We start from the raw sequence: 27,481 nt of genomic DNA, 5'->3' as shown, positions 1-27,481 counted from the left end.
AAAGCATAAATGTTGTAAACGAATGAGATGAGATTACACACTAGTCAAGGCCCGGCCATACAGACAACGTTTTGTGTGAGAATGTGAACGAACCGATCGAATGAAAATGAAGCAAAGAAAAAAGAGCACGCCAACGAACCGAACGCCGTTCGTTCCATTTCAAGACGACTTTGAAGTGATATTTAATAATTGTGACCATTTTCTATGATCTGTGATCATCAATGAGAGAAGTGAAGATAGGCACTTGTGGTGCCAAGCCATATAAAACACACACAAACATATTGACAAATCTGAACGGATGTACACTTGGCGTGCGATAACTATTGGGTCACATACTCCGTTCGGCCGGCTTCGGAAATCAGACGGGAAAAAAGAGAGATATATTAATGCGTCTATTCGAAAAGAGCAATTCACCGAACGACAGCGAGTTTCGATCAATTGCCACAATTAATGATATGTACTTCGAAATAACACTTAAAAGCATTGGCTATCGTCATAAATTGTGTGTATCGTGTTTTGATTAGCGCAAGCAAATCTGTTCAACAACAGAACCAATAAAAACAACGACAACAACAGAAAATTATGATAGAGCCACTCTTCTTTACTCTTTAGTACTCTCGTACTATTATTCATAATCATTATCTATGGCAATGGCCAATTTCTCTCGCCGCTCTACAGATAGAGACGTTTTTTCTGGTTATTTACATACTGCGTCACAGATAGACAGAGTCGCCAAAAGCATTTACAATCATATCTATTTGAACGTCGATTAATTCGAAAGTGTTTAGAGTATAGCGACTACGACAACGACGCATATATTTACCAAATGGAAATTAATTATCAATTATTATCTTCACGTATGTTTTTGATGTGAAAACTCTTTTTGGTGTGATTGTATGACTGACTGATTGCTATGGTTTTGGTAGCTGCTTGCACCCGGACAGAGAGTGTGTCATTCTAAGCAATTTGTTCGATACAGAGTGTCATTCTTACCATTTGCCTGTTCATTTCGAAATCCAATGGCGTTTGATTAGTGGGTGTACGAGATGTTTTGTATGGTCAGAGAAAATGTTGCACTTAATGCAGCCTGAAATTCGAGTTTTCCAAAGAAGGTCATGCCGCAATATGAATGAGAATGGCACAGAAAAAAAAACACTTCCACATCTAGATACTCATTGAGTCATTCTACCGAATTTAACTTTATTAAATGTCAGAGAAAGACGTTGTCTTTCTCCAAAAGAATATGGAAATTTGACTAAACGTCACCTAATTTCATCGTCAAAAATTCCGATAGTGTCTATGCTGGGTGACAGTGATCTCGATTCAATTCCAACTAGCCGGTTTCAAGTCTCGACAAGATTTCCCGTATAATTATCATTGTTTGGCGCGAGACAGAGAGCAATTTCAGTGAAAAGAAAAGCATATGCATATCAATTCACATTGTCTGTTCGTGAGCGGGCGCGCGAATGTGTGCGTGTGAAAGCATTCGTTTAGCGAGAGGCGACATGCTGATTGAAAGAATGTTAAGTTCATACAAATTATGTACATGTATAATTGCCTCTAAAAGCACAAATGGCGCTTTAATTATGATTTGATTGTATTGCTTTCAAATCGGCCTTTGTTTCTTTCATTTCGATTTTTTGTTTGTTTCTTATTTTGTTGCATTTGGTTGCATTTTCTGGCAGCGAAATGAGCATAAAAATAAAAACAAACCCATTTGCAATGCATATGATGCGCGAGATAAATGTGCAATCGTAACGGCAGTGTGGGTGAGTCTGTGTCATTTCCTGAACTCGGCTTTTTAATGAGCCAAACGCGAAAAAAATTACAACAACAGCAACACGTTTGCATGCATATATCACGTTTAAGTCAATTCCATTGCGGTGCCGATTACCAGTTGTTCATAACATTTTCAACGAAAATTGAATTTTTTTCTTCTGAGCGCACGGCGCGTGTGCACAATTCCGCTCTCTCTCTCTCTCTCTCTCTCTCTCTCTCTCTCTCTCTCATGAGTGTCATAAACTCTCCGAGCTGCACACACACGTACACACATAACACTCATAATAAGTGGCAAACTAAAAACGAGAACACCACATTTATTCTAATTAGTTAAAAAAAAGAGCAACAAAACCAAAATAAAAAGCGATAGACAAATGCTAATTCAATTGTGTATGGTCCGAACTAAAATACTAAAATAGCTATTCGGAGGAATCCAAATCGCGTTTTTCTGTTTGTCGTTGTTGTTGTTGCTGCCGTTAAACATGCACAATGTTGAAAAAAGTAGCCCGGCTCTCACTCGTGCGAGCGCACGCTACACACGATGCAGAATGAGGGAAAGTTTTGTCGTGAACGGAACAGCACACAATCACTCTAGAAAGAGAATATATGCGAGATCGAACGAAAAACGGGTTGAAATTCATATTCACGCCTCATATATAATTGATGGAAATTGGATTGCTATTCGAACTGTATTGGCTATAGTCATGAGAATTTGATAGTTAGCCAAGACTTTCGCGCGATCCAAATTGTTGTTCCGATGTTTAGCATATAGATTTTTGTTACGAAAAGAATAAATTTAAAAATTAATTCAAAAATGATTGGTTTTTATTGAAAAAAGATTCATAGCCCATACAGTCAAAGAAAAAAGAAGAACAATTTTATTCATCTTTTGGTAACTCAACCAAATAAGTCCTTCACGCTGACTGCGTTGAGTGTGACAAAGAAAAGAAACAACAACACCACTGAAATGATTTCATTTAGGAGACAAAATGCTAGAGCGGCATTCGCCCGCATTTCCTTCATATTTAACATTGTGCTGTTTTTTTTTTGTTGCGCGCTGTTACTATAAAAGACTTGAAAATTGATTCGCCGTGATCTTTGAATTGAGTCATATATGCCGAAAATTGATTTTTAATTTGTGCCAATGTGTGAATGCCAAAAGAGTGAGACAACAAAAGACACACATAATACCAGGCATCGAGAGTGTGTAAAATTGCACAAATGACCGAAAGAGTCATTTGTGTGTATGTTGAATAACCAGCAAACATTTCATTCGATATTTGTGTTCCAGTGGGCTTCGATTTTGGTTTTAACGCACCAAAAGACTTCTCTCTCCGATTGGAATAATATATAATTAATAAGTGAGAGAGACTAAGAGACACAACGCGCATCACCCACACACAATGTGTCACACATAACTTTGAGATGTGTGTGTGTGTGTTTCATCGATTTCACTTTGCACGATCTACTGGCTCAAGTGGATCGATTTTTTTTTTGTTACTTTTCAAATGTCTTATTATGGTCAGTGTCGAAGAGCGCCAAAAGTCGTAAAATCAAGCAACAATAGCGCCAAAAGTTGTATCTTATTTCATCGATGAGGCCTGTAAATAACAAAAAAACACGCATCGTTTTGACTCAAAGCGATTGTGTAAGTTTACGAAATCAGCAATTGTCTGTGAAATTCGTCCACAGACCAAACAACAACAACGATTCACAGTTTGAAAATTCACTTTTCACACACTACTTCTACTATTCACTTTTTACCGATGAAAATTTGTTTCTTTTCTATTTTTTCTTTATTTTATCAAAGAAAGATCATTCACAGCTGCTCAATTGGTTGTGATTGGCGAATGAAATGGAAACAGTTAGTGGTGCGCCGCACGACGGCCAAATGTTTCATAAAGAGCAACGAATGATGAAAGCTATTTTTAAAGCCATGAACAATACGGGGACTAGCGAAACCATTCTAAACGCGATTTTGAACGTCGTCGTGGTGGCCATCCATAGAATATTGAATGTGTATTAAACAATTTATCGAACCATTTACAAAAAAAAAAAGAAGAGAGAAAAAGATGTTCATTCAAGAGGAAACGATAATTTACATTTCAATCGAAAACAATCAGACACTTGTATCGCAGACAGGTCGTATCGATGAATAGATTGTTTTCGCTGATTTTTTTTTCATCTCTTTCACTTGATTTCCACGGCATCTCTCTAACGGAAGACGATTCACATGCCATATTCATGTTCAGCTCGTGCGCGTAAAATGTTTAACAACAAATTTTCGGGTTTTATTTCGAGAAACTCACCGATTGAATTCCAATTTTGATGACCGACATCATAAAAGTGGATTTTTTTTTCTCTGAAAAGCATTCGCCGTGCGCTAGAGATATAAACAAATAATCAAAGTAAATAAACTTTGTTAGCCCGTTAGCGAATGGCGCGCAAAATGCATAGGAAACATTCGATTTTTTCTATTTCACCGCAAAAGATGAGTCGGTTTTTAGAAGCAGGGAAAAATTCATCTCAGCAATTAATTTATTCATGCGTGATGTAGCGTATGTGCAATATGAAATTCGAATAAACTATCATTTTTGCATCCAAATGAATGCGATCTGAAATTGGCTGCCGATCTGTTTGCCGAGCTCAACAGCAGCAACGGCAAAGTAATGGCCATGATGCAGTCACGTTTCATGTAGATTTGTTGCACTGTGAGTGTATTGAAAAAAAAAAACAGATTGTTTTTTTTTCGCATACATTCTCTTCCAAACCGCTGACCACCGACCATAAATACGCCGATATATGGAGAGATAAATTGCATTGAATCCAAAATACTTTTTGGATTCTCGATTCAATAAGATATACGTACATATTCATGATTACATTCCATTGCTGTCAATCACTCAATAATTGATGAGGGTAAAAAAGCAGCAGCCACATGAACTGAAATGAAAAACGAGAGTCGGAAAATCGGCGAAAAGGAAATGCACAACCGCCACGGAATTAGAATAAATACATAATTATGATTGCACATTTGTTGCGGGTGCGTGTTGATTCGATCTGAATGCTTACATCCAAATCTATGTGTGTTTGCTCCACTGAGCGGAATTAAGTGAGAGTTTCATTTACGAGACTGATTTTGGTCAGTTTACAGAGAGAAAAACTGATCCTTATGCACGATGCGTACCGTTCCGCAAAAAACTTCGGCACCTGTCTCAAGCAAAATCTCAAACAAAACGAAGTCAGTTACATTGTTCAATTGCGCTGAAGCTTGTTACGCAGCGTTTCAATCAGCGACTCGATGATATTTCGCTTATTTTTCGCTCATTTGTTTTTAATTTGATGTTTTTTTTTTCTTTTTCGTTCGTTTCAAAACTGGAAACTCATTAGTTTTCTCGGCAAATTGTTGTCGACTTCGGTTTTTCTGCTGTAATCAAATGTATTCCTAATTGTTGGGCATTGCCATTTAGCTGAAAAGCAGTGAAACAATAGGGGAAAAAATTTACTTGAAAATTAAAGCCAAACAAGTGTAAATGAACTGTAAATGATACAATCGAAAATGCAAATAAGCAAAACAAAATGAACACAAACGCACACGCGCTCGCGAGCGAGTGAGCGAGCGAAAAGGCAAACCAACAGTCAATTCAAGCAAAACAGACTGCTGCGTGCAGTACACACGTGATATCACTGTGCCGCGTTGGTTATTTTCTGTGTACGATGTGTGTGTGTGTGTGTATGTGTGTGCTGAGGTGCAAACACGAAAATGGATTTTTTTGTTTCTGTACTTCGGTTATTCATTCGGACCGGGCACCTTTCGGCAAGTGAAACAAAAACAAAAACGGAAAAGAACAGCAAACTGTGAACAACATTTAACGAGATGTAACACGATTCGATATCACTGTGACATAGAATGATGACCAGAATTGTGATGTGCATTCGCATTCTAATTTTCACATTGAACCCAATTACACAAAAGCAATCCAATGCATTTCAGTGTTTGGCACTGCTTGCAATGGTTAATACTCCGTTCGGTATTGCAATTCGCTCTCCGTGGCGAATAACAATAATCCAAATCGACATATTGTGGCCGGTGCAATGGAACGCTTTTATTAGTGCATTTATCTCTTTTGCTCGCTGCCACGGTGTGTTTTTCTTCTTCTCTGTTTTGAATTCAATTGCTCTGCTGTCAGACAGTTCAAGTTACGTAATATGTATATTTTTTTTTTCTTCTTCTCCGAAAGAAGTGAGAACATGTTGCAGATTCGGCCCCATAGTTTTCAACCATAACCATTGGCAGCCATCTAGCAATTGCAACTAACGTGACCGACTTTGCGCTTTTATTGAATTGGTTTTGTTGAATGAACAGCAGAGAGAGAGAGAGAGAGAGAGAGAGAGAGAGAGAGAGAGAGAGAGAGAGAGAGATGTGGAGAACAACAAACAGTACAATGAACTTCTCAATGAATTAATGCAGATTTGAGTCGGTTTCTATGTTTCTCTTTATTTATCCACGTCAAATTCGCAAATCGATTGGTTTTTCAATGAATTTCTACTACTATTTTATAAATACCGATGAAAAAATGGTGTGTGTTTTTCTGCAGTTGACGATGGAATGCTTTTGCCATGTATTACGACTGCCGCCACCGCCTCGAAATGCTTACCGATAGATAGTTTTTCGAGAGAAAAATAAGCACGTATGTGTCAATATGATCAGTATTTGTTACAGTTAAAAGAATCCGGGCCATTCAGCGTACCATCTATGGCATTCTCTCTTCTCCTTTGGTTAGCATAAATTGTGTGTGTGATTGTGCTTAATGCTTGCACACACAAACACACGACATAAAAACACATAGTCAGTAGCGGGCAAATATCATTAAATAATTATAACCAAATTCTAACGGCAGCTAATTATCCCTTGTCTTGAAATTTTAGCACTTGCGTACAGAACGTTGAACAAACGAATAAGAAAAAACCAACAACAACAAACAAACATGTTGAAATGAGGCAAAATAACTACACGCATTTTTACCTAATGTATACGCGACGCTCTCTCACTACACTAAGAAGTATTAGGCAATGTTATTTTTAATTTGTTACCTCCCTGCATTTAGCATCATGCAACGAGACAACAAAAACATAATATACACAGGCGCGCACAAATACACACACACACACACACCTTTTAATCACGTATAACAAACAAGTGAATACAGATTGCAGCTGCTGTTGGTTCTGGTGCTGGGTGCACAGTGTACACCAGAAAGGGAAACAGATGAAAAACAAAGAGATCGCGTGAGTGGAACGTAAAGCGTACGCATTCAATGAACACTCAGTTGGCATTAAAGAGAGAGAGAGAATAAAAAGCAAGCAGCAAGAACAAAATGTGCTTGTGTTGGAAAACTTAACTGTTTGCAATCAATTCTGTATAATTTTCCATTTCTTTTGTTGACGAACTGACGTCACCCGATTGCATTTCGGTTGAGCTTTTTCAATGTGTTTTCGACGGTCTTTGCCATTGATGTCTGCGATTCAGATCTAACTTTGACCGATGAGATGCGATTAAACACTTCCGGCTGAGAAATTCCAAGTATTTTTGATAGATAGACATTTCTGTACAAAAAAAGTAACACATTTTGAGTAAACGTTTCCAAATAAGAAAATTCAAACCCTCCCGAATGAAAAGGCTAAATGCTTCCGATTGAAAAAGATGGAGGATGAAATGATTCAGCACAAGATTCGTGAAAGAAACTCATTAGTTTCCATTTTACATCAATTTTGATATTCAAACTCAATGGAGACACACCGACGATCGAATATTATGTGACGGGGCAAGGGAAATTGCATCATTGCTGGTCAGTCGGGCGTCTTCATCCATCTTATTTCCATCGAAAAGCCATTTTTCATTCATGAATTATGTGTGAGCGCGCAATGCACTTTTATGTTGGACGCAAATTTGTGCTGATTCCATTATGTTCTAGATTTCGTTCATTTTTTTCCATCTTTCCTGCATTCTTCTTCTGTATCCAATATTCGCATATTGTTTACACACCGACTGAATAGAAACACATTCAACCGAAGTTGTAATCATATGTAAGCGAGTAAGTAGAATGAATGGCAAAAGAATGAATTAGAAAAAAAAGCAACAAGAAATAATCTGCAAACTCATGTTTACATACACACGCTTCTCTCATTCATGTCCAAAGCTCAACACAGAGGAGAAAACTAGCTTTGAAGCAGTTACTGTCAGTCATTGTTGTTGTTGTTGCTGGTGGCTGTAAACGTATTAAATGTGTTTTGTCGCGTGTAGAATCTAAAATGCTTTTGCCAAAGGGACGGTGTTTTCACTTTATCCACCCGCATCTGCTGTAGTTGCGAATTGCGGTCAAATCGAAAACGACATCTTACAAACTCAATACCATAACATATATTCGATCGTTTGTTATTCCTTTAATCAATTGCCATTTGCATCGTGTCGGTTTCACTCCAGTTAATTTTGAACCGAAAAAAAGCACAAACTCGAACATTTTTGTGCAGCGTCGAAATTTCTTTTTCATCTGACGGGAGTTTCGAGGAAAAAACGCCACTTTCACGCAAAAGTGGGCATTAAGAAAAAAGAAACACTCGATTGGATTGCTGCTGATGCCTGCTACTGCTACTGCTATAGCTCTATTTTTATATAATTTATGTACCACTGTGCGAAATTCTAAAAATATTTCTCTCTTTCACTCGCTCGCCACGTTCGTTTGGTTCGCTTTCTTTGGCTTCCTCTCAATTTGACTGTCGGCAAAAAGTTTCCGATTTTCCTCTGATTGATTCTCACGATTCTCTCGGTGCGTGTGGATCATTGCGCTATAGCAACGGGTATTCGAAACGAATCCGAACTGTGCGCAACCAGACGAATATAGATAGAATTGCATTTATGATACTTCCATTGACAATTTACACTTGTCACACATTTTGCTGTGGCACTCAGTTCGTTTTTCGTTGCGTTTTGCTTCTCGCTGTTTCATGAGAGTCGCTCGCAGCGAGAGACCGTGTGACAAATGCATCAACGACAGAGAGATGAAACTGATGGTTTTTCCGTTTGTAAAAGCCGCAATTTTCGCGAATGTGAAACCGTTGCCAGGAAGATAATTCGTTGTGACGTTTTACGTATGTTTTTTCATCGCCCGGTTTTTCTTCTTCGCTGCTTTGTGTTGCATGTTTTTGTCGTCTTTCTGTTATAACTGTTGTCATTCGGTGCATTAAAAGATTATTCTCTCGCAGTTGCACGAGTTACGGACTATTTCATTTGAGACACAAATACCGATGTCGACCAAGATATATCTGCACATAACAAACATTTGTCTCTGAAACGTCAATATCTATATGACTTTTTTCTATGCTCGTTTTTTTTTTGCTGAAGCGGCTGCTGCTTTCTTGCGACAGAATTCACAGGAAATGTGAAATATAATTTCGGTGCGCTCAATATGAAATCGAAAGCAAACTATTAATATTTGCTCATTTATATGAATTAATACGATTTGTCACTTCTTTTGGTGTAAAACCGCTTCAAGCCGGTTCTTCTGTCTTGGGCGAGACAGATAGCGAAAATTCTGTTGAAGACATGACGAAAATTGAACATGAAATGAATAAAAATAATGAAAATCAATCAAAAAATTACGACAAAATTGAAAATAGATAAAATGTTGACCTAAAATCGACCGAATTCATATATGTTTGATAAACATGTTTACCATCAATGAACGTAAAAGAGCGTCAATCACACCAACACATTGTTATCACAATATGCCAATTTAATTAAGGTGAGAGCAAACGGGCGAGCGACCGAGCGCACGCGACTAGCAAAACACGTAGTAAAATTATGATCAAAAGCCTAAAGCGGTATATTTGATGACAATAGTGATGGCAAAGTGAGAAAGAAAGAGCGTGTTACTATTTGAGGCAGAGTGAATAAAAAAAAGTGCCGTATAATGAAGTCATACAAGCAAATATTCCATGTACTGATTTGCGCCTCCACACCATGACGAATAAACGAACACTTGGCAACACATGAGCGAAAAAAATCCAGAATCTCGCATCGTATTTACACAAACACACCAACACAAACGCGAGAGACGACAACAATGAGGCATAAATTAAGTTGTTTAACAATCGTTTTTTTTTGGAAATAATACATGTTCGAGTGCGATATGTGTTTTTGTTTCATTTTTCGTTGAAATTTTCGTTGCTGTCCGTTTTTTGCCTAGAAAAACAAATCCAACGAAATCGAAATGAAAGGAAAGGAAAAAAACAAAAGATCGCCATAAAGAATGATTCGTCATCACATGAGAAAGCATACGCCCGAGCACACACACAATCTGTAGGATTTGTAATCACGGTTTAGGCTCCACTTTGATATCACATGTACTTCCTAATGCATGGCAAAATGCATGAGAGTGTATCAGTGCCTGTCCGGAGATTAGATAACAGTACTCGCTCCATCTCACTCTCATTTAGCAATGCGATATGTGTGCTGGCGTGCGCTTGGCCAACGGCAGTGAAAAAAAAAACGAACGCGATGCGCATTTTGTTTGTGGGAAACCACATAAACTATATACTTCGCACCGTTCGTGATGTGTTTTTTTTTTCTTTCTATTTTGTGCAACGTTTTTGTGACTTCGCATTTTGATCTCACCTGTGAAAACATTTGTGTGACGGATGTAAAACATGAATGCATTGATCGGTCTTCAGCTGATTGTTCACTTTTTTATTAATTCATTTAGACTTCATTGGCCACGAGAGTTAGGCGAATTGAGTTTGTATTTGAAATATTGTTTTTTGAAGCCAATTCAAGAGCCGGTCGATTTCGTTTACCGTCTGCTTTTGCTATTCTACTTGGATTCAACTCATGCGCGACCATTCCACAAGTGTTTTTTAATCCACTGTCGCATCAAAGTAAACATCAAAGATGTTCGACTTTGTCATTGAAAACTTCGAGCCAAACATCTATTGGGTTCGCAGTAAACGTTTCTTCATTGGAAATGAAATGAATTCTTGTTCAAGTCGGAGATGAGATTCATTTTTACGACAAAACAAGTACATTTCGATTCCTTTTTTCGCATATGGATTGAGCTGCGCTGACCATATATCGATTCAAATGCGCAATTACGCGCTTAAAATTACTCATATTAAAAAAATTTAAAACCGAGAAGAAAAAAACTTGTTTTCTCCCCGTTTTTGAATTCACTGTGCTTGTTGCGCGACAACACACAGCAAAATAGATTCGACATTGTGGCTTTTCGGTGTTTTATTATCAAAACTATCGTGTGCTGCACGTATGCGATGGATGAACTCCGTTGAATCGACGCAATAAAATGTAAAAGACATCATGTGAATTTTGTATGAATAGCTAAAATCAGCTTCTCATTCTCTGTTCGTTACGATGTGAATAGGGAAAAAAATACGAGAAAAAAAAACCGCAGCACAAGCGGCAGCAATAATAATACGATATCAATCATGAATCATCGATAGCCGTGTGGTGATTTGATATGATGAACACATGGACTAATTTAATTTGAACGACGACCACGACGTCGATTCATTCAAAAGTCAGTCTCCCAGTTCGATGGCATTAATGTGTAAATTAGCTGAATCAACGAAATCAAGAGCAAAATCTGAATTTTTCTTTAATATGAACGTCAAATAGATTTGGTGCAAATTCGTGACCATGCGCTGCTCTGGCTTGATTAAATCTTTACATAGTAATTTTTGACACATTTTTTCCGTCTTCTTTCCCGAACATTTTCCCATGTCTATTCAAAATGCGAACACACTTGTGACTAGCACATGATTAACAGTTCGATTGTTGTTGAACCATCACATGTTGCAACACAGATTAATTTGATAAGATTCATTCTTGTCCGTTGTCTTGTAACGATTATTGACGTTTGAAATTTGCATAAAAGATTTGTTCGGCCCAGAGACAGGGGCAAAATAAATTAGAAATCGCAAGAGAGAAACTTTCCAGTAGAAATGTGCTAATTTTAGGTGTAAAAATACATTCTATAAAATCATCGTGACTCGTGACAATCCAATTGCTAAGATTCATGTTAGTTAAATATAAGATTTTAGCCCGGTTTTTTTCTTTCTTTTCGTCATTTTTTTGCTAACGACAATTGTTATAAGAACGATTCGAAAAGCCTCGAACACAACAACAACGAAATGAATAGAACAGAACCAATAAACTATTCCTTTGATACAATGATAACAATTACGAGCGCATGGCACAATGTACAGAGTGAGAGTGAGAGAGAGAGAGCCAACAACACATGACTCATTTATCGGTTTATCTATTTACTGTCAATTTAAAATACGGTGTTTTATGTGTGTGAGCTTCGCGCAACGGAGCATGAAGCACGGATAATGTACTGAAATCAACTGGCAAACAACATGCAATGCCATGCATCGGGTCAGTGCTAAACACAAATTGCAATGACGATTTTGATTTTACTGGTTTGCTGTTTTTGTTTTTTTTTCAATACAATTTCTAGATTGGCAAATAACAACGACATCGGCGGGCCATAGCGTCTGATATTGTGCATTGTTTTTCTCTCTCCTTTTCTCTTTTACTCTTCGTTCGCATATTTGAAATGCGAACTCTCATTCTTAGACACTCAATTTTTATTTTTGGCATTCGAGCGAAAATAGAATCGTCAATCGTCTAGCTCGACAAATCGTTTCGAAATTTGTTCCGATACAGCGTTTGAAATAGCCTCAAGAATTCGGATCCGAACAACAATATAACATGGAATTTCGATGATTTCGAAATTCATCGCTCCCAAACGGAACAATTACAACAATTGAGCTCTTGACTGAGTTCAAATGACACATCCAGCTGCGTATTTAAAATATTAATCGAAATATGCTTTCGACGCAATCAAATGAAATATTGTCGGTTGTGTTTTTGTCATGGAAAACTGATCGAAAACAGAACTCTTTTTTTTCAGAGCCAGCAAGAGCCGGGCATTGTTGTTGCTCTCCCATAAATGAATCAATCATTCCATGATTTCAACACTTTTGCAACATTGTTTATAGCCTATCTTCAAATTAAACAATCCGATAAAAGTACTCACACACAGAAAAATTAGCGGATGCTTTTATGCCTATGAGTCGGAGTTGAATTAAAATCAAAATGAAAAATCGGATAAAATTGCCCAGAGTGGCGATTTTTCATCATAAATGAAATCCTAAATTGCGGTCAATGAAAAGGTACGCGACGATTTTGAATTTATCGGAATGAGATTGCACTCATTGTAGTTTCTGTCCGAGCAACAAGTGAAAAAGAAAATGAACAGAAAATAGAAAAGAAAAAAATCTTTGTTCCGCGAATAGATATACTCTCTGTGTGCGTATCAATCGCTGTCAAGGGATGTGCTGAAAGAACCTCTCAAGAACATTAACCCGCCTCACTGTCAACTTACGTGAGTTTGTGTACAGTGTCGACTGATTTCAACTCAACTCGCGCTATTTAATCTTTCTGAAGCTCTTTTTGCCATTATGTATGAAGCAAAGTTTGACTTGGATATGAAAAGACCGTTGTTAGCATGAAAGCCGTTCATTTGAGTAAAAAAAAAGTTTGATTTTCAATCAATTTGTTGAAGTTTGTCAATTTTCCAAAATTGAGAAAAAAATTGATTTCAAAGAGATTGCTGCCATTTCAAGTCAAGTGCATGGAAATTTGAAAAGTGTCGATACTTGTTTGTTCATAACCGAACACACATTTTGACGCTAATAATAACGCAAAAGCTAGAAGTAAAAAAATTCCAAGTGAAAAAAAAACAGTTTGTCCCACGATCGCCGATCGATACGTTATATTCACTTGAAGTGAATTGCTTCAACCCTCAAGTGTTGATTTCCACTCTTGACTATTTTTACTCTTTCCATTGGCGGCGCTATAACTATGAATACACACCATTTTAAGTGACTTGAGGCATATGGCCGCACGTCTGTATTCATTTTTCTTCTCTTTTGTGTGTACTACTCTATCGCATCGTTGAATTGCCACAGTAATGATTTTCGATTGTTTCCATCAATTTTCAAATTGTGCGGACTTTTAAATGAATAATTTCCGAAGAAAAGCGAAATTTGTTCAAAAACTGTACATGGAGAAAAAAAGAGCCGAGTGTTTTGACAACAACGCTAATCAACACAATATAAAACCAAATTGTAAAGTGGAATAGAAACCGTTTGAATACAAAAATTGTTTTGCTTTGCAAGCATTTCAATGCAATGGATTTGATACCAAAACATTTCATTGATAATTTTTTTTCTGCTATTTTTCCTATTCTTCCGATAGCTAATTTTTTGCCTTGTAAAACCGAATCGAAATTGAAATCACGCTTATTTGTTGTCGTTTCTGTTTTGTTGCGATTACGATATTTAATCAGGTGTTTTAGCGGAACGATAATAAATATTTACATTCGCCGCGCACTCAACTCATTTCGCTGGAATTTCAATTGCATTTTTCTTTTTACAAACTCAAGAGAGAAAAAATGTGTTCTTACCCACTTGGAAACGTTGCAATTTTTCTATTAAAAAAAAAGTCAGCCTGTGAGCTGTGAGAGTGAAACATAGATCAGACTCGAATGATTTGGACTGTGAAAAAAAGATCTGACTTTCGGTTCAGTCAAACGAAGAAAAAAAACAGATGGCATGTGAATTGACTAATTTCGAATTTTGTCACTAAAATCGCACACAATCGAATTAATTTGACACGGTGCCTGGCACAACGCTTTATTAGTGAACACATTGACACACAATAAGCGCTATCGGACGGCATCTTTCGCTAATTTGATTTTGTCGATCATTTCGATTGACACTGTCAAGACTGGAAATAGCGTAATTTGCGTCTGATCTGGCGACTCATAAAAAACATCGCGATTTATATATCAATGTCGACACGAAAAAGTGGCAATGCAACGCATTAAAAAAATGATATCTCAAGCAATGACTTAAATCGTTCTATTCGGACTTCTGATGGATTGGTTAGGCGATAAGCATAAAGCAAAGCAACGCGAGCATTTGTTTTAATCAAAATTATTCATTGAAAGCGATTGCTGCAATTGCGAATTCGATTGACATTGCTCTAGGTCGGTTTACGTAATGTTCACGCTCACTTTTCCACTCGTTCGTTAGTGTAAATGCGCGCGTGCACTCCTGAGATGTATTCGCTGTGTGATGAATCCATTGTTAGCCGAGTGCAATGCTTACATATATATAAAAATTGTTTGTTTTCTTTTGATTTTGTAATGTGCGACTTGACGAGAAATCTACACAACAATGCACGAAACGTTACACCGAGTGAGAGAGCAGCCAGTGGGAGCAACAATGTGCTTTATTATTGCACGTACATCGCTTAAAACAGGCGATTTAAATTTAAATCAGCAGCTGTGCGACTTGTTTTGTGTGCGGTGTGCTGTGTGTGCCTGCACAAAATGTTGATCGACTGACGGTGCTTCATGAAATGAAATTATATTTTTAAAGCAACAAAAACGGTGCTTTTGACTGTTTTTTTTATCTTCTTCTGTTGAACGCATCTTCTCTTTTGGTGTGGAATTACCTGTATCTCTTCCCACCGTCATCGCGTTTGCCATTCTAAAGGCGTCCGCAATTTTCAACATGAAAAGGGTCTTAAATGTGCACAAAATGTTGAAGTGCCATTCAAAAGAAGGGGCACCTGCAATGCGAATACAATTTTCACAGTTATCAAAATGTGAAATGCTATAACTTCATTTCGCCCAGTTGAATGCACTGAACGCCTCACTCTGAAAACACTTGTAATTCCGAACGAAAAAAAAACAATTTTTTTCTCCTTTCGTCGATATGAAACTTGACGCTTAATTGGTTCAACCATCAGTTTTGGTGAATGAGATGAAAAAATTCCGGCGAAACAATCAAAGGTGTCCTCGATTCATTAGCTATGAATTTTGCAATGTGAAGCGTAGCATTTTTATCTCTATATTGTTATTGAATCCGCACAATGTTTGTATTGATATTTCGTACTAACAACGCCAATACTATTGGCATTTGATACAATCATCGCTTTATTTCATCTAATTCTATGCGCCAAACGTGAACTCAAGCAAAACAATTTCTCCACTCGGTGTGTTGTTTTTTGCTCTCACTGCCTAGACAGAGGTCTCATTACTTGTTTTCCTCTCACTTTTGCGCACTGTCTAATAAACACACAACGATAATAATTAAATCCGTATATAACTAATGCAGTGATAAGATGACGGTCGACAGCTCAGCAAAAACGAACATTGACGCGAGAGAAAGGTGAAGGAAAACTTTTTAAACGGCAAGAATTTCTTAAGAAGGAAAAAAAAAACATGAAGCAAAACGCTCTCGCACCAAAAATGAGAAAAGAGAACACGACATCTTTTTTTGTGTTGTTTGCTGCTGCTACTGCTTAAAGTCACAACCGATCGAAACCGGTCGCATACCGAAACAAACAAACGACTTACTTCTTTGGCTGTGGCGCTCCTTTGTTTGTTTTCAAATACGCTGAAGAAGCGTAATGCACACAGGAAAACGACGCCCAACCGAACCATCGAAATCGACTTGACTGATGGTCAACACACGCATACTCTCCGACAAAACACTCGCCCAGAGTAAATCACCAATGCTAGAAACTAGTTAGAATACTATTTGAACATTGATGGCTTTTTCTATCACTTTAGGTTCTGTAAATGATACCTAATCTTATCTTGGGTTCTCGATCAATGTTCCGGCTGCTGGTAGTGACTTACATGATTTTTCGGCACGATCAAAAATTGTCGATCCAAATCAAACTGTCAAAAAAGTATCGTAACTATCAAATCGATTTGAGTGTTGTGCTTGTTTTTGTGTCAGTTGTGGTCGACAACGACGACGGCATTTAAAAATAAAACGCAGCCAAACAGGTGAATATAACGGAAGTACCACTTCAGACAATGTTTAAATAGATTTGAGTTAGAAACGGTGTCTGCTGAAAATGACATGATTTCTTTAAAAAGAAAGAAAAAGCAACATGTTTTCATTTCAGACAGGAATTGACGCATAATAAATCGTCTGAATTGTCGCGCATACACACACACACACACGTTGCAATAATCAGTGTTGGGTGGGGAAACTTCATTTAGATTACATTTTAATGTAATAATTCATTCAGTCGACCGAAAAACAGTGCAACAAGCGGAAAAAAAGAGAATCGAAGCCAAGTTGATAGATTGACAAAAATGGTGTCGAAGATCGGCTTGAGAGTGCCGGTTTTTTTTTTTTGCTGTTTCTACATCGGCATTTTCAATTTCACTGTGCTGCTGTGCAAACAATGAGCGCAAAAATGTGTGCTAAATGAACATTTTGCATGTTTTGATGCTGTTGTTTCGTGTGATTGCGAGAGCAAAATGTAATGATGATTTTAGTTTCGTTTTAAGCACGCATGGATATATTCTTGAAATGAAATTGCAAATGTGAAGCATGTTGTGTGGACTTGTTGCAATTCTCTCTTTCTCTCTCTCTCTCTCTCTCTCTCTCTTCCAATCAATACTTTCTCTTATCTCGGTGCAGAAACAAATCAACTCACACACACGGTTCGTTGCTCGATCCAGAAAAAAATCCATGCAAGAATGTAAGCCAAAACCGGCTCTGAAAGTAAGACACACATTGCTCAGGCCGTTTGTTGTTTTTTTTTATGTTTCGTTTGTACGCTCGTCGTCATCGTATGTGAACAACTACAGCCAAATAATATGGCGAAGCAAATAAGAACGTTTCAAGTGCATTTACAGTTGCAAGTGTGTTGTGTGCACGGAATTTTCTCTTTCGCTCTTTTCCATCTTTTTTTGTTGTCTTGTTTTCGATGTTTGTGTTGCGAATAAACAACAAAAAACAATAACAAATTGTTTACAGTTCATTCGTTTGATTTTGCTCGAATTTCATTATCTCTTTATCGCAATCGCACTTTGCAAATGCAATGGATATTTATCGACTTTTCGGTATTCGACCAACGATCTCATTTCGCACAAATCAAGTGCATCAAACAATGTGTTGAATAATTTCGGTTACTTGAAATGCTTTCAACAAACTCCGAACAAATCTCTTTTCAAAGTTCAAGGCGAATTTTTGGTGGAGAAATTCGGCTTAATGTTTCAAACGCGAATTTCAGGAGCAAAGCTATGCTTTAAAAGAATTCAAAGCAAATTCTCGTGAAGTTGTATGCATTGAAAGTTTTTATCGAAACATATGTTGTTTGTCAGTATAGAAATACGGTCTTGTCACCATCTCAACTCGGTAATGCGTTCAATGGAAACATCTACGCAAACGAAATGTAAAATATGGCGTTGAGTTAACGATGCACATTTCAGTACATCTTAAATTGAAAATTAAAAGGGCGAACGTTTATCTCTATTCATCCAATATTGAAATTGATGTGAATAGTTATTTTCTAAACGCCGTCACGTTCAGGACTTAACGCATTTTCATTCGATTATTGCTCGCTTGACGTTGAAATATTAACGGTCGAAACATTTTTCACTTCTAAATTTATCTAAATAAACAAAACCAATACAGACACTATGTAATCATGACGATAAGTACACACAAACACCCAAACAACGAGAAAAAAAAACACCTTCTCATTTTGCCAAAACGGAAACGAACAAGGGAAAAATAACTAACCAAACGGGCTGAGTCAGCGCAACCAAACACAACAGCCAATGATTCAATATTTATTTTTTCACCACGAAGCGAAACTATGAAAACGGAACGAAGAAAAAAAAGCTGAAAAGTAAAAATGAGTAAAAAGAAGAAGTAGCATCAAAGTGGATTGCATCATAAAACTTTTGACAACTTTCGAATTCTGTTTCTCTGCAGTCAGAATTTTTGCGTAAATTTTTCACTTGATTCGAATTGAAAATTAAACATAAGAAATATGCAATGCTCAAAAACGCGATTCAATCAAGTTAATGCCTAAAAATTGAAATGCAAAGTGTTGGAATGATCGAAGAAAAAACCATCCGATGAATCAATAAAATATTGAAAATGACTCGATGATTTGAAGAAAGCGCCAACATTGAGAATACAACTCAGAGCTGCTCTCGCACACTCACCGTGTTTTGAAATTGAAGCGGCAAATGAATAAATACGTAAAGATGAAGAAGTTAGACGATGAAAATTAAATTAGATTCGATTTGACCCCAACTTTCATGTAATTCAATTTAAATTGTGCATATTGTTGGTGGAGTGTGGTGGCCGCGTTAACACGCACGCGCTCATGACTCTTCATTTGTATTTGGCAAAAATGCTCAACTGCACATAATGTGTATCGGTTGTGGTCTTAGAATGTATCGCTACAACAACACACAGTCGACTCCACATAATGGCCACATTCGAGTGTGTTAAGTGAACCTAAGTGCGAAAGCAATCACAATTGACACAAGTCAAATGAGACAGAGCGGGAGCAAACACATACGTTCGTATATTTGTCCATTGAAGAAATATCGGGCCATATTTATTTCTTATAATTTAATTAGGCAAACGACCCGAATGAACGAAACGTAGAACTACTGAAGCATGTGGAAACGAAAAAAAAGAAGACTTGTGCTGCATGAAGAATCATATCGATTGCAGTCAAACAGAACATTGCACAGAAGTTATCTCTGGTCAAAATCGATGCAGAAAATAAATACAATGCTCGTTTCAAATATGCATCGCTATTTTCTAGTGTGTGTGTGTGTGTGTGTCCTGTTCTTTTGTCATCCGAGTCCCTTTTCCATCGATTTAGAAAATGTGCCATTCATTTGTGAATACATAAAATATGGTACCGTTAAGAATGAAATCGGTTTGTTTTGCTGATTACTGCATAATTGATGGTATGACACGGTTGAATAAGTCAATTGTACATACATAATTTTTTTAACTTTGATAGCCAACGATATTTATGTGGGCAAGCGGTGCATTCGCATTGAAATGTAAAACGAGTCAATGGCACCATTCTTGAGCAGCAACTTGTTGAAAACAATAAATTTTCTGTGATTTTGGCATTCTTGTTACACAAATGGACGTTCCGTGACCATTCATCGACATGTTTTTTTCAATTATTGTTGTGCAAATCAAATGAATGAATAGAATTAGAACAGAAGGAGAAAAAAAACGTGCGATTGATTCAGGTAAACTCGGCAATTATTACTCGCCATCAAGTCGTCTCACAATAGAATTATGGCTTTATTAGATTTGAATTGATGACTCAGTCTCAGTTCCTGATTGCAATTTGGATTTTAAAACAAATGGTCTTTCGTTTGAATATGGTTCGTGAAAGTCGTTCACTGTTCACTCGATATGTGCTGTTATGATTCGAACCATATCAGTAGACCGATGTTCAAATGTGTTGACTCTTTTCGGCACTTGTTGAGTGTGCACGTCCATGAAGACGAACGAATTACGTTATTGTAGATGACAAGAAGGAGAGAAAGAGAGAGCGAAAAGTAGTAAACGCCAATGTAAACAATACACTTCATACTGAATCGGCTATCGCATTCATGTATTCCGCATTTCAACAATGACACGTTTTGTTTGTTTAAAGAGACACCACTGATGGGAATGAAAAACAAAGACAAACAAAAAACTGCCAATAAACTCGCTTCGTTGAGTCGTTTCCCTTTGACATTTCTGGATTGGAAATGTATAACGTCCACGCAAAAACCGATTGACACCTTTTTTTCTCTCTCTCTCTCTTGGGTCGTCGCACGCTTGCATTTACACTTTCGAAATGTGACAACATTTAAATTGCCTTTCGACCGACACAGTCGAAACGATGCTTTTAATTAAGGAGACATTTCGAAAGCAGCGGCACTTATGAATTTATTTGTGACCATTCAATTGGGTGGAAAATGAAGGACAAAAAATCGACAATTTTAAAAGACTGTTGAACAATTTTGGTTTCGAGATCAATCGAATTGTTTTGCTTTTCTTTTTGTAAAAACTGAATTTTTCGTCATTCATCATTTATCATCATCATCTAGCAGTAGACAGATTTTTTTGTCGAGTTTGATCATAATTTTTAAATATCAACTAGAATATTGAACGACTTAATTTGGGTAAATTATTCTAATTTTTCTTCTTCTTCTTCTCATTTCAACAGCTATTACAAAATCTTGGCAAAGTTGATCGAACGGCCGATGAAATTTTTGATGAACATTTAACGAATTTCAATCGTCAACAAAATAATGCGACCCGTCTTCAAAAGGAATTTAACAATTACATACGTTGCATCCGAGGTATGCTGTTGCGTTCGATTCACGGAATCGAAGTATATATTAACTTATTCTATGCTTCCAAATTGAGGAATTGGCTCTTTTGTATTTGACAAAAGTTCTTTTCATGCATTGTTAATTTATTTGGTTTTATTCTTCTCTCTTGTTCATTTCATAGCCATGCAAACGGCATCGAAATCGTTGATGGAAGCCATTGATGATGTGTATGAATCACAATGGACGGGTGCTGATGCATTGAATGCTCAAACACAACAAATTGATTCATTGTGGCAAGACTTTTCGCATAAATTGGGCGACCAAGTGCTCATTCCGTTGAACACATATACGGCTCAATTTCCGGAAATGAAAGTAAGACCAAAACATTCAATTTCAAGACTTTTCTATCCCTCTATTCCGGCACCAATATCTATTTTGACGCAAAAGAAGCTCAATTCTTTGTTCTCTTGGTGTTGATGAGTTCATTTCATGTTCTTCTAAATCCAAACAAACACCCATGATGAGCATTAAAGAAGTGCAATTTTGTTGTCTCTTTCTCTGATCCTCATTTAAATGCATTCGCTTCATCTTTTCAACAGAAAAAAATAGAAAAACGTAACAGAAAATTAATTGACTACGATGGACAACGGCATTCATTTCAAAGTCTTCAAGCGTCGGCGGCCAAGCGTAAGGATGATGTTAAGGTGACAAAGGGACGCGAACAATTGGAAGAGGCGCGACGAACCTATGAAATATTGAACACGGAATTACACGACGAGCTGCCTGCATTGTACGATTCACGGATCTTGTTTTTAGTCACCAACTTGCAAACGCTCTTCGCATCGGAACAAGTGTTCCACAATGAAACGCAAAAGGTAAACACCAAAATTAAAGCCACACGAATCATTTTTTGTTGATTCATATAAACCATTCAATCAAATGTTGGATTTAATGCTCTTCTTCATTTCGTGCAGGTTTATGCTGAATTAGAAGCGATTGTTGATAAATTGGCCACAGATTCACAACGTGGATCCTATACTATAAAGAAAATTACAGGTATTACTATTCATCTTCTTACCTCTTCATTTCATGGCACCGTTTCTATGGTCGTCAATTTGTTTTTTGATGTGGGGTTTATCATCCTCTTTCGGTTGTACAATTTTAATATACCTCTTTCTATCGATCACTATGTTTCTCTGTCCTTTCTCTTGATGATTCCCTTTTAGCGAGTGGCAATTCGAGCCCACCACAATCACCAATCAAATCAAACAGTGCCACGGTTAACAATCTTTATCCAGACACAAATACACTCACAAATGGCGGAGGTTCCAGTAATGGAAATAGTCGTATGTATATTTCGATGATGATGATGAACATTCTAATGCTGTAACCATAACTAACTAACTCGCTAAAAACTGCAAACACGGCTTCATTCCAAATGTTAAAAAAAAAACAAACAAAAATCGTTTGCAAACGAATAATCAACAATAATCATACTTGAATGTGTTTAAACACTAGATTTTGGATTTGATACTAAATTTTTTTTTGTTGCGTTGTTTGAATTGACCAAGTATTTTTTCGAATGGATTAATAACTGATTAATATCGAAACGATAACCGATCATTGATTCTAACACAAATTTGGATGATTAGATTTTCGCAATCGAAAATGTCCCCGAACATTTGGAAAAGATTTCTCAAAAAAAAAAAAAAACCGTTACAAAAATGTGTTTTTCCAAATTGATATCTATTCCCAAAAACGAAAAATATGCAGAAAAAAAGTTTCTGGATAAATCCTCAGAAAAATGCCCCAAAAACCTTTGTCAATCGATAAAATTTCGAAACGTACAATGTCAAACTCAAACGATTTGTCCATGAAATGAAGCATATCATTCTTAGCCAGTTAGTTTCTTATGTTATCTCACGGAATTTCGGTTCGAATTTCGTTTTGGCATTTGAACTAACAGCATGTCCCGTTTATAATATTCCTTGTGTTTTTTTTCTCTTTTCATTCCTCTTCGATCGAAATTAAAAAAATTGCGCGCGTCCAAAAAATTCGAACACAAAAACGTTGTCTATCTCGCCCATCCTGAACAATGCATCCGAATGCAATTTGTAAATAAAATCGCACGTCATACACCAACACACACACACACACACACACATACACCAAAATATGTACAAATGAAAAAAATCATCTGCTCGGATGTATATATGTCAAATGAACGACGCACGTGATAATTTGCTGAATGTGCAAAACGAACCGTCCAATCGCTCGGAACCATGGAAATGCAACCAAAACGAAATTTGCACATGCAGCAACATCGTCAAGCAGTGCGCCATCATCGCCTAAAGAGCAACCACAATCTTTATCGTCGTCAGGTAATGATTCCGAAACGAATGCTGTCGATGGTGAAACCGAGGAATTGGACAACGACAAATCATTGACAAATGGCAAATCCACCATCACGAACAATGACGACAGTGGCAATGCTGAACCATCGTATCAAAATAATGCCGTTGTGGCTGCCGTTCGAGCATCACGGGCCGCGCAATCGGATGCTGAATACGAGAATACCGTGCAAACGGCGAACACATCCGAAACAAATGGATTGAATTGTAGTGCCAGTAGCTCAACAGCTGTTAATAACAACAACAATGTGGCCAACGTTGCTTCGAGTGAATTGGTGAATGGCAATGCCACTGACGCAGCCAAAAAATCATCTGCCGATGCTGCAAGTAAGGACCAGTTGTATGACGTGCCCGTCGGTGAGTTTCGCTATTTATCCTCATCATATTGTGAGTTGGGAGAATGTGACACACATATAAAAACACACTCAATCGCGTCACAATCCGTTTCGATCCATTATCATTTCTTTTCTTCTTCTATTTCGACACACGTGAGCGTTTTGCCACGTGACACATATATATCATCATGCCGCGAAATCGTTCACTGTCCTCATGAAAGTCTAAATCGAAAAAGTCTATTTCAATATAATTTATTTGCATTTCTGACACTAAGATCATACAACACACAGTCTCTGGACATTTTTCCAAATGGAAGACAGAAACATCACCTACTTTGTTAAATGCATGGGTTTATTTGCTTATGTTGTTGTTGTGTCGTTTTGTTCAATCGCTTACGTTCAAAAAGTACATTCATTGTATTGTTTTGGAATACATATATGCGCATAGCGTTTGCTAAATAGTTTTTTTTTTTCTTTGTTATTGTTTTTTTTTCTCGTTAATACTTTTTTTCTTTGGCCACGTGTACTACCGTCCCATTCACACCGCGAACACGCTTACCTGCTATGCTAAAAAGGCGCGAAATCATTGTTTTCGTTTACTTATCAACGCTACCATTGTCTAATTTTTCATTTTTTTTTTTTGGCATTTACAATTCAATTACTTTATGAACAATCGTTTGATTTTTCGTTCATTTTATTTTTTGGCTCATTCTTCTTTTTTGTTGTTGAAAATTAACGTGCTAAACCACACAAATTAATCAAAACAAAATTATTGCGCAAAAAAAAAGAACAAATCAATTTACAAATTAGACAATCTTAAGTAAAAAATTTAATCTAGACATTTCAGCGGTTAACACGAAATTAACCAATTTTATCCACAATTGAATTATATGATTGTATTCATTTGGAATAGGTGCAACTACAACAGATTTACCGCCTGGTGTCCTCTACAGAGTAAAAGCTACATACAAATATGTCAAAGAGGATGTTGATGAGTTAAGTTTTGATGTTGGAGAAACCATTCAAGTCATCGAGTATGACGATCCAGAAGACCAGGTAATTGAGCGAGACTAGCCTTCTTGAGTCATTTTTACAATTCGTCGTAATATCATTTTTTTACAAGAAATTCTTTCAAGAAACAACATAAATTTCTTAAATTTCTTTTAATTTCTCTTTTTTTCACATTTCATGAATGTTTTTAATTTTTTTTCCATAATTTTTGAATATTTTCAAAATATTTCTTTTTTTTTCTAATTGATTTTTTTTCAATTTCCAAATTTTTTCTCAAATTGTTCGATTCTATTTTGTTTCTCATGATTTTTTGTTGCATTTCAATCTTCCAAATCTCTTTCGATTAAATTCTAACCTAAAAAAGAGAAAACAAAATTGTTGAATTATCTTTTTTCATTCGTTTCGATTATTGCAGGAGGAGGGTTGGTTGATGGGCCAGAAGGAAGGTACAAATGAGAAGGGTTTGTTTCCGGCTAATTTCACTCGACCATTGTAACATTGACAGAGTAACAATAACACAGTCACCCTGTTTCTATACACATACAAACAAAAATGCGAACGTAAAATCACCAGTTAGTAACCGGTATATCAATCAAAATAACGAAGATGACCAACCACAAGTATCGCATGGGAATGAATGCAAAATAATGCATCAGAATCAATTGGCCATTTCAATGAAACAACAACAGCGACAAGAAATTGTTCTATATTAATAACAAAAGAAAGAAAAAGCAAAACAAACAAACAAGAAACAATGCAACTCCACCATAGAAATTAATTTTTACAATTAATTCATCGCATATTCACTTGATAGAGAGACACTTTGTCGATTTCATCCGATCAATAGAAAGCATGATGGGCATTGAATGAACTTTTGAATTATTGATATTTGAAGAAGAAAAAATGCCGACAATTATCCAATTTGCATCATGGAAAGCTATTATTATTTTGGAAAAAAGAGCAACAAGTCCGGAAAATATTGACCATTCAAAATTTCAAATTGCGTCATTCAGCCAGAAATCAAAACACATAATTAAGTCGAACCACAAACAATCCGTAAATAACAAAAAAAAAATCTACGACTAGATATATTGTAAAAAAAAAATAAACAAAAGATTGCCTATTGCATGCAAGACAACTCTGGAGGGGTGGCAAAAACTTTTAATAACAAAGACACTAGCAAATGATGTTGTTTTCTTTTTGTCAAATATTGTAACAAATTGTTCGAAAAAGAAAAATCAATCAAATCGAACACTTATATCGTTGAATAATATTTTACGGTTTTTTTCCCTCTCGAAATCAACATATATAAGAACAATGTATTGTATTTTGTACATAAAAATTTATCTTTTAAAGGAATTTACACAAGAAAAAGAAACACGAGAAGAGAAATGAAACAAAAAAATGATGAAAACAACTTTATTTTTTAATAATAATGAACTAAATCTGTGGAAGAGAGTAACGAAAACACATAAATTAATCAAAAAAAAAAAATTGAGAAGAAATTGAACCGAGTCGTGAACATAGTGAGAGAATGGTTTTTTTTTTTTAATTAGATACAAAAATTTAAAACAAAAATGATTAATTTTGAAGAAGAAAAAACTAATAAAACTCCTCGGATTTTTTTTGTCAACATATTATGAGATATTGCATTTCCAAGTGCAATTCCACTTTCATACTAATATAAAATGACTGTATCAAGCCTCTCGAACACGGTATATGGATGGACAATTAATACTTATATATATTTATATATTGAGCAAAGAAAAGCGAATAGTAAAACAATTGAATTAAAAATATGCGATGATAATATTTATTAATACAAAACAAACACAACTAATTTATTACTATTTGGAGAAAAAAAAAACGTGAATTTTTTTTCTTCCCCGCAGAAGATGACGATCAAGTTCAAATTCAGGAGGATACACTTTTTCTGACCGAAAATAACATTTTGCTTTGAACGGATGAATTGAGCCTGGTTTCCACTAATTCAATTCATTTTTTCATTGAGTATCCCTGACCCGGAATTTGTTTTCGGAACCGCCAAAAACAAAAGTAAAATCCAAATGAATCAAAACGACGTGTTTTCATTTTGTGTCAAATTATATTAATGAACTAAGCAAAAGGACATTTCGACAAAAGCAACAAATTTTTTTTTGATATAATCTTCCATTTTTATGCGTCAAATCAAAAAAAAAATGCGATCAAAATCGGAACAAAATGTGTTAAAATTGAAAAAAAGCGGAAAACTCAAGATATTCGATTTTCTAATCCCAAATGAACCATTTGCGGAGATATCCAGTGTACAGCGAAGCTGTGCGGAGTTTGGCGGAGATTCCGTACATGCGCTATACGTGTGAGCGAAACAGCACTCTTTGCTGTATTTACATTTCTATTGTTCAATACACATCTAAGTAGCCATGAGCGCACTAGATATAGTGTATGTATGGCATCTCCGCCGAACTCCGCACAGCTCCGCTGTGCACTGAATTTCTCCGCAAATGGTTCACATGGGATGTCACGTGTACGAAACTCTAAAAAAAAAACTCCGCAAAGAAACAAGATTTTTTTTATCAGTTCAGAAAAAAAACGTATATTGATTGAAATCGCACAATACATATTTTGATTCAATGGCCTTAAATTCCACCTTTTTTTTCTTGTTGAGAATCGAACGAAAATT

At 36.4% G+C, this 27,481-nt stretch overlaps 1 protein-coding gene across 2 annotated transcripts in view; it reads left to right on the top strand.

The window, feature by feature from the left end:
• LOC129575955 (myc box-dependent-interacting protein 1) overlaps positions 1-26,600 on the top strand; it is a 30,879-nt gene extending 4,279 nt beyond the window's left edge. Inside the window, exons 2-9 of one of the 2 annotated variants that reach the window (XM_055460219.1) lie at positions 20,936-21,071; positions 21,226-21,416; positions 21,644-21,919; positions 22,019-22,100; positions 22,271-22,390; positions 23,363-23,812; positions 24,704-24,846; positions 25,217-26,600. In XM_055460219.1, the coding sequence (XP_055316194.1) occupies positions 20,936-21,071; positions 21,226-21,416; positions 21,644-21,919; positions 22,019-22,100; positions 22,271-22,390; positions 23,363-23,812; positions 24,704-24,846; positions 25,217-25,297 (1,479 nt within the window). In that variant the 3' untranslated portion in view covers positions 25,298-26,600. The remainder of the gene's footprint in view (positions 1-20,935; positions 21,072-21,225; positions 21,417-21,643; positions 21,920-22,018; positions 22,101-22,270; positions 22,391-23,362; positions 23,813-24,703; positions 24,847-25,216) is intronic. The other variant, XM_055460220.1, reaches the window with a different exon arrangement.
• Positions 26,601-27,481: the final 881 nt, after the last annotated feature.

The sequence above is a fragment of the Sitodiplosis mosellana genome, unplaced genomic scaffold (assembly GCF_009176505.1).
Source record: "Sitodiplosis mosellana isolate CC-2019 unplaced genomic scaffold, AAFC_SMos_1.0 Smas_scaffold_6170, whole genome shotgun sequence".
Classification (NCBI taxonomy): domain Eukaryota; kingdom Metazoa; phylum Arthropoda; class Insecta; order Diptera; family Cecidomyiidae; genus Sitodiplosis; species Sitodiplosis mosellana.
Note: the sequence above shows the minus strand (reverse complement) of the source record. Positions and strands in the feature narration are given on the sequence as shown.